This window comes from Physeter macrocephalus, chromosome 11 (genome assembly GCF_002837175.3).
Source record: "Physeter macrocephalus isolate SW-GA chromosome 11, ASM283717v5, whole genome shotgun sequence".
NCBI lineage: Eukaryota > Metazoa > Chordata > Mammalia > Artiodactyla > Physeteridae > Physeter > Physeter macrocephalus.
Genome location: NC_041224.1, coordinates 172,579,011 through 172,590,077, shown reverse-complemented (window position 1 = coordinate 172,590,077; position 11,067 = coordinate 172,579,011). Strand labels below are relative to the sequence as shown.

The window sequence follows — 11,067 nt, the reverse complement described above, 5'->3', positions numbered from 1 at the left end:
CGTGTCCACCCTGCCGTCCGCCTGCTTTCCTTAAAAGATGGGTGGCACTTGGATGCATTGAAATCAACTGATTTGTGGGGAACATTCTACCCTTTTTATATGATTTCAAGGATCCTCCAGTCCTTGACCTGACCCTTCATCATATACGTGGGGAAACCAAAGTCCAGAGAGCGACAGTATTACCCAATGTCACACAGCTGGAACAGAAGCCCACTTCATACCCCCATTCCAGTGTCCTTTCCAAACCATGGCAAACTGGTAGCTGGTATTGCAGACAGATGGGGAACTAGGCTTGGGAATATGCTTCCTGGTGGAAATATCTACTGGAACAATCCTCCTGGATTGGATTCTGAGCTTTCCTCTGCCACTAGCATGCTGTGTGGCCTCTCTGGATCTCAGTGCTAATCTCCATCGACGAAAGGTGAGAGCGAAACCAAATGTTCTCCAAAGCACCCGTCTTGCAATCATGTGAAAAGAAGAAATCATCAGTATTTCAATGTTATTGTCATTATTATTATTTGTGGAAGCCTCATTAGTCAATTAAACCCGTGTGTATCACCAGCTCCCAGCAGATACATGGCCATAGCGCACCCTCATCTTCCACTATGGAAGCCCGTGCCTTTCACGAGAAATCCCCACTGCAAGGGTGAGTCACTTTGCCGAGGAAAAGGATGTGTTTGCTGTTCTCCACAATGAGCATCAGAAAGGGCCTGTTGAATACTATCTTTTGAGAGCTCATCCGGGCAGATCTGAACATGAAGATCGTCCCCGTGGCTGCAGCCGCTTGGGTTCCCGACTCGTCCACCTCCACCATGGCTTTGTGCACCATCTGCAGGGGAGACATCGGGCGTCACCGAGCCAACAGGGGCTGGGAGATGCCATCGGGGGAAACGGACAAGCTTCTGCCAGCAGCATCACTGTCAAAGTTTCTGGGCTCCTGAGCCATGAAGCAGATAGGAGATGATGTGATTGAACAACTACTGCGCACCACGGCTTACAGGTGAGTGCATGCGTGTCTTTCGTTGAATTCTCACTGCCTCTAGCAGCAAGGGTGTGACTCTCCAAGTTTATAGAGAGAAAGGAGGCTCAGAGAGGTCAAGTCATGCTGGAGGTCACACAGCTGGTGAGTGAAGGAGCTAGCATCCAATTCTTAGTTTTGATTGCTTCAGACAAGACACCTTCCCCCAAGGTGCTGGATAGGGTTTCCGAATGTCCAGAGGACAAGATGCAAAGTGAAACCTTTGCTTCTTGAGGGAAAAGAGGAGGGAGAGAGAGAGAGAGAGAGAGAAAGGATTTGGAATGCGGAATGGGATGGAATAGGATGGGATAGGATAGGATAGGATAGGATAGGATAGGAATTTCTGAAAGCAGGTGCTCAGAAGCTTCTGGGCTCACCTCAGACACCTGGATGCTGGAATGGTTAGAGATGCCGGTCAGGTCAGCATGGGAGGTGAAGACATCTCTGATCCCCAGCTTGGGGAGGACTTTCTCCAGCTGATAGGAGCTCTCAATGGAGAACTTGGGTAGGTAAAGCTCAAGCTGCCTGGAAAGAGAAGACCTTTCTTGGACTCTCCCAGAGCACTGGCTCACCGAGCTCATATTCCTGCCATCTCCTCTGGGTTTCATAATGCTCCTCCAGCCCGTTGCCTACAATGGAACCCATCCTACTCTGGCCTTGGACCTGGGCTGTCCCAGAGGCCACTGCCCACTCTGACGGCCCCGCCAGAAAACCCAGCTTCCAGCCCTGCTCCCTCTAGCTGGGTCAGGCCAGGGGGCTGGGACTTCACACGATGCCTCTGGGCAGGGAGGCGGCTCCCAGGCCAGGTGAGTTCTCCCACCACTGCCGTATGGCCCTGCAGGCGTGCAGCCGCAGGCTGGCCCTGGAATAGTGTGAAGACTATACCTCTTCATGGACATCTTGAGCCACTTCCTCAGTGTTTTCTCTTTCAGGCCATTTTCCACCTGCCCCATCCCGCCCTCGCGGGGGAGAATGAAGAAGGCGGTGGCGTTCCCTTGGTAGGGGACCCCTACCACCCTGCAGGAGAGGTTTCGGTCCACGAGGTAGTAAAACTGATCCTCTCGTTTCATCATGGGTACCCGCACCACCGTCTCCGAGGTCACGTGGAAGTCCTGCTCGTGGGTGCTTTTGCGGTTGAAGCTTGTCTCCCACTTAGCTGAAGATTAAAATGGAAAAGGAATTAAACATTCCCAGCTGCCGATGAAAAGTGTGCAGACAGTAAACCTACCAAACAGACAGCATCCTCCTTGGAGCTGTCTTACTGGCAGACATGACTGCCAAACCTCTTGAATATAAAGACAAGCCCCTTCCTAATTCGGGGCACAGGCTTGAACTTTTCGTGGGGCTTTATTTCCACATTTGCAAAACACGGAGGTTGGTTTTCGTGTCTTTAGAGACCCTTCACTCCTAATGCTGTTTGCCTGAATCTCTGATGGGTCAAGCATCCCAGTGAAGAGGGTAACTAATATGTACGGCTGACAAAGCTACACTGTATCTGGGTGAGTTATTCTCTTTTCCACTCTTTTCCCAATATTGGATCTCAATCTGGGTTTGGGAGAAAGGTTGGTAAGGTTCCTGCAAAGACATGATTTTTCCTGCTGGGAAGTCTGTGATTATGCTTCTTGCTTTGTCTGCTTGGGACGTTTTGTTCAAAGTGGTACAAGTAATTGTTTCCATTTTCTTACTAGTTATCAAATATAGATCCCGCCTGCATGCCCCACTTAGATTATTTCACAGCTGTCCTCTGCAGCCTAGCCCCGGACCAGGGGACGAGAAATCTTAGAGTCCAAGCCTGATACTCACCAGCTGTGACCACGGGAAGAGGGGGGCCTGGTTAACAGTTTAACTCTTTTCCTCTTTCCTTTTCCCCCCCTGCCCCTCCCCATCCTCAGCAGGCCCCACGCAGGGTGCTCAGGGGCTCAGTCTCTAGAAGGAGAAGCAGGCGTACAAGCTGAGATGAGTAGGGATATTTACAAGAAATGCCAGGGAGATAAAGATGGGGAGGTCAGCTCCTGGGGAGGGGAGAGAGGACTGCTCAGGGGGACAGGCTCTTGTTCCAGGATCTCTCGGCTGAGGAGAGAGCCCCTAGGAGGATAGGGGTACCAGGGAGCATCTGAGAAATGCCCTCTAAGGCCCTTCTAAGGCCCACAGTCCTGCCCTGAGTAGCCGTGCTGTCAGTTTCTTTGGCATCGCGGCCTTGACAAACTCATGCTTCAGAGCCCGTGTGGAAGCTGTTGCTTTAAGTGCCCCCAGGGGCACAAACAGGAACCAGCTCTTCCCCAGTGGAGGAAACAGCATCCGGGGTCTTTCACACCACCTTATGCAGTAAGAAGGCACGGTCTCACCCAGCTGCTGTTGGCTTCACTGTATCAACAGGGATCAGAAAAGAATAAATCCACTCCCGCTCTTTCGTGTGTGCGGGAATTGGTTCTGTTTTGGTTTTGTTTTTTGACAAAAGCATCTTAAAAGAGAAAGTTCAGGGCCTTACCTTTAAAGAAAATGTAATTCACCATGACCATGACCTCGGTGCCATCCAGGCCCTTAACCAAGTTCACAATCTTGCCTTTCGTTTGCTTTGCCACTGTTTTGTTTTGTTTTGTTTTGTTTTTTGACAAAAGCATCTTAAAAGAGAAAGTTCAGGGCCTTACCTTTAAAGAAAATGTAATTCACCATGACCATGACCTCGGTGCCATCCAGGCCCTTAACCAAGTTCACAATCTTGCCTTTCGTTTGCTTTGCCACGTAATCATTGATCTGCTTCTGGGCCCCTTCAGGGTCCTCAAAGTCGGTGGGGAAAGTGTCTGCCAGGTACAGCGTCCTCATGGCGCCCAGGAAGGCCTCCTCGATGGGCACCGTGGGCTTGGCGAACAGGGCGTTGCCCAGGCTCAGCTGGAGGCCGTCTCTGGGCCGCTGGAGCTCCCGCAGCAGCCGCTGGGAGGCGCTGTGGAGCTCCTCCTCCTGGCCCTCCTCGGGGCTGAGGCCCAGGCCCGCCAGGACCTGCGCCCTCGTGTTGGCCCGCGCGCCCAGGGAGAGCATGGCCAGGCTCACGGAGATGCTCAGCGGGGAGAAGAAGATGTTCTGGTCGGGGGCAGCCGCGGCCAAGGCCCTGTAGAGGTCGAAGACAAAGGGCCGGCTGCCGGGGGCCGCCGTGGCAACTGCGGGCGGCAGCTCCTGAGCTCTCTTCTTCTGGGCGCGGCGCAGGGCGGCCACCCGCGGGCTGAGAAGCGCCAAGCACAGGAGCAGGCGGAGCCGCATCGTGGCTGCCCCGGTCTGAAAGGGAGAGCGGGAAGGCGGCCTCAGAGACGGTGGGCGGCCAGCACACCGTCTCAGAGGCAGGATGGGAAAATCACAAGCAAGGCTGGCATTCCGGGAGGCGGCACCGCCGACACGCAGCCTCAAAGGGCGATGATGAATCGGAGAGGCTGCGAGTGGGGGTTTAGGTAGCGCGGGAGGGACTGGAGCCCAGAGACCTGAGGACATGGACATCTGTTGGTGGGGAGAGCCAGGTCAAGGCGGAGGAGTGAGATCCCAGGTGGGGACTGGCCACCAAGGCCAGAAGCCTCCCTCACCCACGTGGAGGCACACGTCCCAGGGGGATGGGACGCGGGGCGGAGGGTTCTCCCGTGTCTGCCTGGTTAGCGTCTCTGAGGTTACCGGGAACTGGCAGCCTGTTTCCATACCTGGCCCCTAACCCTCACGTCCTTCCCTGGGTGTCCTCGTGTCCTTCTATGAGCTCAGGGCAACTACCCGCGTGGCCCCTGCCACACTGCTGGATTCGTCCCTGTTCATTTGGAGCATCTACTCCATGGCGTGGTGGGTAGGGGGCCAGCCTCCTGTGGTTCGTTAGTGAACACACGATGCCACCGGTCCCCCTCTCCTTCCCCAGGGGCTGCTCCAGGACCCCTCAGAGCCATCCTTGTCCCTCATCAGAGGCACCTTCCCGCCTTGCGGAAATTCTGCCCTCTTAACAGAAGCCCCCCAGCTTCCCTTCTCTTCTGTGATGGGCCGAATTGTGTCCCCCAAATCCATTCATTGAAGTCCTAAGCCCCTGTACCTCAGAATGTGACTGTAGTTGGAGACAGGGCCTTTCAAGAAGTCATTAAGTTAAAATGAGGTCGAGCGGGCCCTGATCCAATGTGGCTGGTGTCCTCATAAGAAGAAGACGCTAGGACACAGACACGCACAGACTGAGGGGCGACCACGTGCGGAATGTGAGGACACAGGGAGGAGGAGACATTCACATGCAAGCCAAGGAGAGAAGCCCTAGGAGGAACCAGCCCTGCTGATCTTGGACTTCCAGGCTCCAGGACTGTGAGACCATAAACGTGTGTTGCTTGAGCCCCCAGGCATCTCTTCTTCTGTGTCTCCCCCAGGGGAGGAGGCCCTCAGCTTCCTTTTGTCTGTCTACAGCCTCTCAGGTGGGCCCTGGGGGCTCTTCCATCACTCTGGCCTTGTCCTCCGCCCGCAGTCTCCCTCATGACCACCTTCCGAGACCCCTCCTCTCCATCCAGAAACCCTTCCTGTGCCCGGGCCTCCTAAAGCCCTCCTTCCACCCCCTGTGAGCAGTGCAGACTCTGCAGCCCAGCAGCTTGGGTTCAAGTCTCAGTCCCACTGCTTCCTCCAAAGTGTGACGTGGCGCAAGTCAGTTACACCCATGCCGCTGTCCCACCTGTACAATGGAGGTCATGACAGAACCTCCACCAGGGGCTGGGCCTTTAATGATCAACGTATGTAACGTGCTTGGAGCAGTTCCCGGTGCAGACATGCTGTCCAGGTGTGAGTTGTCGGTGTGGCAGCGACTGGCCAGAGCCCCACCCGAGAGCCCCGTTTCCCCAGCTGTACCGTGGGGTACATGCTTTCCCACACACACTCTCGTGGCAGCCTGGTGGCGGCTGGACAGCTAATTCCCACGGTGGCCTGACTGACCCCTGATGAGCCTCTCGCTTGGCATATGCATCCCCTGGTGGGCACCGTGTCATCAGGTGCCCCAGGCCCAGGGCGAGCACAGACACAGTCACAGACCCACGCAAAACCAAACTCCAAAGAGCTGCATTGGACGTGGCTGGCGGGGGGACACCAGGGAGCTTGGGGGATCAGCCGTCCTGGCCGTCTTTGTCTGAATGCAATTGACGGACTCAAGCAAGTCACGCTCACCACCCCTGGCCTCCAAACGGCACCTGAGCCCACAAAGGAAGTTCCTTTAGAATATTCTGTCTGCAGAACCTCCCGCTACCCTGAACCAAATATAGCCGCCTGAGCAGTCCCCATGCCCGTGGGAGGCCCAGGTACATCGCCAGCACCCGCCACTGCTGGGGGCTGCGCTGTCTTGACCTACATCAACTGCTTTAGCCTCACACCCGCCCATGGAGGCAGGTTCTATTGCTGGCTCCATTTTACAGCCGGGTCATCTGAGGCTCAGAGAGGATGACTTGCTTGCTAGTAGTGGCAAAGCTACTAGGGTTCAGACCTAGTTCTGACCCTCACAACTCATGCTCTGAACCGCCACACCATTTAGCTCCCCCAGATCCCTGGTCCTCCTCCTCTGTATCACAGCCTCCGGATCTTGTATTCTTGGCCTCCACGGTCACCACCGATAGCCGCTACTCTGCAGAGAATTAAGAAACAGGCTTCCCATGCTGACACTCCCTTTTTGTTCCCACTTTGAGACTTGCCTTCACGGAGGTCTTTAAAGGACATGGGTGGGTGGTGTGATCTCTGTGTCCTTTAGCGTGTGGAGTGTTAGAATCATCAATGTAGCAGGACGCTGCTGAAGAAGCAGTTCAGCTCACCAACCCCCCAGCTCCCAGACGCAGATTAACACCCAGCTGATAATTACCCTAAAAGAAATACTTTCAGGGCTTCCCTGGTGGCGCAGTGGTTGCGCGTCCGCCCGCCGATGCAGGGGAACCGGGTTCGCGCCCCGGTATGGGAAGATCCCACATGCCGCGGAGCGGCTGGGCCCGTGAGCCATGGCCGCTGGGCCTGCGCGTCCGGAGCCTGTGCTCCGCAACGGGAGGGGCCACAACAGAGGAAGCCCCGCATACCACAAAAAAAAAAAAAAAAAAAAAAAAGAAATACTTTCAAAGAATAGCTACAGACCGCAGAGGAGTTTTCTGCTTGGACGGAGCCCAGGGGCAGCTGGCGGGGGAGCAGGAGTGAGTCCCAGTCTCCCATCCTCCCACCCCTGCAGCCTGGTGACCTTGAGCCAGGCCCTTCCCCTCTCAGGCTTCCGTTTCTTCATAAGAACCTAGAGGTCTGGTGCTGTGGCTCCACCACCGCCTGACCCCCCTGAAACACCAGCGATCTGATGGGCCAGAGCGACTTCTCTGAACGCCCCATGAGTCCCCGGAGAGAGCAAGGGCTCAGCTTCCCTCAGGCTCCCCTGGGCTGCAGGTTTGGGACCCAGAAAACCTTGCTCCATTTAGCTCGCTCTCTCTCCCTCTTATTGAAGCCACTGTTTATTAAGGACCTTTTAGACACTCTGTAAATATTACTGCATTTCATCTTTACCAAAAGTGTTATTAGCCCCATTTTACAGCCAAATAAACTGAGGCTTAGCAAAATGGAAAAGCTTGTCCCAGCCAGTGAGTGATGGAACCAGTTTAAAATCCAGATTCCTCTGACTGGTGTACACGCTGCCTCTTGGCTCCCTTTTACGGCTCTGTGGAATGACACATTGTTCCCCCTCCTCTGTGGCTCCTGGGCCTCTGGTACAAATATACAGCTTACAGAGTTTGGTGCCAACTTTGAGCCAGTGGAGAGTCTGCTCCAGGCTCTGCGAGCCTGGCTCTCAGGACGCCAGCCCCCGCGGCGTGCCAGCAGAGCCTGGCCTGGCTGACCCTCTCCTGGGCCCCTGATGCCGGTGTGTCTGCAGAGATGCTCCCACGTGTCAGAGGGAAGAGTGCAGATCGATCAATTTCATCTGGCATCTCAGGCCAAAGGGACTTGCGGCGACAGAGGGTGGGCACGGGGTAGGCAGGCCCTGGGCAGTCCTTCCTCTGGTCCCCCACCATCCAGACCCAAAATCTGCTGGCGTGTATTCCAAATGTTGGGCAACAGAGTCCCACTGAGGTAGACTTTGGACTCAGCCATGGGAGGTGTGCAGCTCAGAAGGGTCTGTCCGCTATCTGCTAATTACGCAAGGAGATAGATACAAGATGTGGAGCCCGGGCAGAGAGCGAAAGACAAAATCACAACTTCCCCTGAATCCTAAAGACCACGGGGCAGAGCTTCCTGGAATCAGTGACCTGGGGGACTTTCCTAATCTCCCTCCCCATCTCCAGACTATCAGCAAGGCTTGCCAGTTTCTAGCTCCGAAATCTGCCTGCCTCTCCCCATTTTCCCTGCCACCATCCTAATGGAAGCCTTTTTTTTTTTTTTTTCTTTCACCTGGACCCCACTTCTCCTGGGCCTGAGAGCCATTCTACATACATAAGTACACTCTGAACGAATCCCCTTCAATCACAAACACGGTCAAGGCGCTCCCCTGCCTAAGAACGTTCTTGCTGCCCACCGGCTTGGTAGAACCGAACTCTGATTTGCGCGATAACCCATGAGGATGCATGCAGTCTGGCTCTGTCTTGCTGTCCCCAGCCTCACGCGACCAGCTCTGCCTCCCAGGGCACACTTCTTCTTTTTCAATTCCTAACACTGAAGCCCCATCCCAGCCCTGGGCCCTTCCACACTCTGCTCTCCCTCCTGGAACCCTTTCTCCACCTTTCTCACAAGGACCGGTCTCTCCCTGAGTCCAGGCCTCCACTTAGCTGTCACTTCTTGGCGGTACCTTGTCCACACGTGACCGTGCCCTCTCCGCCGTTATTCTCTGTAACAGCCCCTTTGATTGTTTCTCTCATGGCTCCATCAGTTACAGAAGTGCAATTACGTATGCCTGGGCTGTTGACTCCTCTTGTTGCGGCCTCCCCCCGACTAGAACATGTGCTTGTGAGAGAAGACCCTCATCTGTGCTGGTCCTGCTGTGACACTTTCAGTCGAGGGGTGTTGCTCAGGCACCCCTGTGAATGAATGGATGAGTGGATGGATGAATGGACCCTGTCTCCTTCTCTGTAGTTCAGAGGTGTTAGACCACATGCTGGCCACCGAGTCGTGGGAGTGAGCCAGGCTGGGCATCCGGGGCTGAGCCCTTGTGACCCTGAGGCTAACATGCCAGCTGACCTTGAATAACTCAGCTGACCTTGAATAGCTCAGCTTCAGTTTCCTTTCTCTTTCTTTTTTAAAACCGCTTTATTGAGGTCGGACTGACACCCCAAAACCTGTACATATTTAACGTAGACAACTCGATGAGTTTGGAGAGAAGTACACACCCGTGAAACCGTCACCGCCATCAACGCCTGAACACATCCATCACCTCCCGAAGTTTCCCCCCGCCCCCTTTATTCTTCAAACTGCAGTTTCTGGATCTGTCAATAAGGATGTTGGCCCAGGGGAGCAGTTTCCCTTCTATTGTTGCATTTCAGGCCAAAAGCCCCATCCTTAGAAAAACTGAAAATTTCACTCACTTTACATCCACGTTCTGTTTATTTAACAAACGGCCAAATGGCATCTGGAGCTCTAACAACCACTCTGGGTAGCAGCCTCTGGGCAGGGCAGCCTTATCTCAGGGAAACAGATTATATTTGAACATTTTTCCTGGTTTCTAAAGGTCCAAGGTTCCAGGCACAGAAAACAATAGAAGCTACGGTTTATCGAGCACGTCCTGGGTACCAGACATTTTGTCCCCGTTCAGGGTTTCTCAGCACCGTTGGCATTTGGAGCCAGATCATTCTTTGTGGTGGGGGCTGTCCTGTGCATTGCAGGGTGTTTAGCAGCATTCCTGGCCTCTACTCACCGGAAGCCAATAGCAACCCCCGCGCCCCAGTTATGACAACTAAAAATGCCTCCACACATACCAGATGTGCCCGGCGGGGAAAATCATGCTTGGGTGAGAACCATCACTTATCTAATCTTCACAGCCGCCCCGTGCAAGGGGTGCAATAATTTGCATCTTATCCGTGAGCAAGCTGAGGCTCGGCCAGATTTAGTGTCATCCCCAAGACCACACAGCAAGGGGCGGGGGGTCCCCCACTTCTCTGCTCCAGAGGCCCTGGCCCCCTCCCCACCACTGGGTCCTGCTCATCCTGGGGCACCTCCAAAGTTTCTAAGCCCTCCAGAGTCCATTCCTCGCCCCTGAGCCCACGGCCCCCCATCCACTGTGCCTGTACTTACTCTGTCCAGTGGCCGAGCCTGCACACAGCAGAGGCGACGGTCGGTTGGGCTCGGAAAAGAGCAGAGTGCTGGCTGGACGGGAGCCAGCGTCTGTCACTGACTACAGCGGGGCCCTGACTCCGCCCCTCCCCCGGCCCCGCCCCCGCCACCCTCGCCCTGGCCTGGCCTGGCAGGGCTTCTAGGCCTACCAAGCCAAAGCCACCTGAGCTCTGACCAGGGCCATCTCGTCATTGCCCCGAAAGCCCTACACCAGCCACCAACTGCCCGCAATTGCACGAGCATCCCAGGCAGACCAGGATGGACAGGTGACCAGCTGCCGGCTGGTCCAGACACAGGGAGAGGGACATCCTCTCAAGCCTCCTCCCTTCCTCCAGGCTGATGCCTTTGTTTCCTGCAGCCAATTTGCTGCGGATCTGGAGGAGTGAGGACCCAAGCTCTTCAAAGGCTTGTGCGCCTGCTAGACTCATGAACCCCCGTAGCCAGATCCCGGTGGAAATTAGGTGGATTGAGAGGGTCTCACAATGGCTGAGATGAGGGATCACTGTATCCACCCCTATTATTGCACTCAAAACTGGACCGAGGCTCAGAGAGATGACAGAACTTTTCAGAGATGTGCATCAGTTAGGGACAGAGTGGGGAAGAGTGCCCAGGTCGCTGGCTCCAAGGCCAGTGCTCTTTGCTAAGCAAAGGCCTGTCTCCCGGATTTCTGTGGGCTCACTTGGACTGTCCTTTTCTACCTTGAAACTGGGGCTTCAAAACTCAGCCCCACACTTTCAAGAACACTTCCAAGTGCTAGGGTGCTGGCTCAACCCTTGATTCATTTCCAA

At 54.9% G+C, this 11,067-nt stretch overlaps 1 protein-coding gene across 1 annotated transcript; it reads right to left on the bottom strand.

Annotated features, from left to right (window-relative positions):
• Positions 1-499: 499 nt before the first annotated feature.
• Positions 500-10,298, bottom strand: LOC102988100 (plasma serine protease inhibitor). Its single transcript, XM_028495352.1, has 5 exons — positions 10,241-10,298; positions 3,667-4,288; positions 1,904-2,174; positions 1,396-1,543; positions 500-829 (listed from the first exon to the last, which is right to left on the bottom strand). Exons 2-5 carry the CDS (start codon positions 4,271-4,273, stop codon positions 623-625), a joined length of 1,233 nt encoding a protein of 410 aa, XP_028351153.1. The 5' UTR covers positions 4,274-4,288; positions 10,241-10,298; the 3' UTR covers positions 500-622.
• Between the last annotated feature and the right edge of the window lie 769 nt (positions 10,299-11,067).

What these genes read in the sequence shown, in the direction of transcription:
- LOC102988100 (XM_028495352.1), bottom strand. Translation starts at nt 4,273, where the DNA reads ATGCGGCTCCGCCTGCTCCTGTGCTTGGCGCTTCTCAGCCCGCGGGTG. An exon ending in GAATTACATTTTCTTTAAAG is followed by an intron (nt 2,175 to 3,666) that starts GTAAGGCCCTGA and finishes TTTAATCTTCAG; the next exon opens with CTAAGTGGGAGACAAGCTTC. An exon ending in CTCAAGATGTCCATGAAGAG is followed by an intron (nt 1,544 to 1,903) that starts GTATAGTCTTCA and finishes TTCTCTTTCCAG; the next exon opens with GCAGCTTGAGCTTTACCTAC.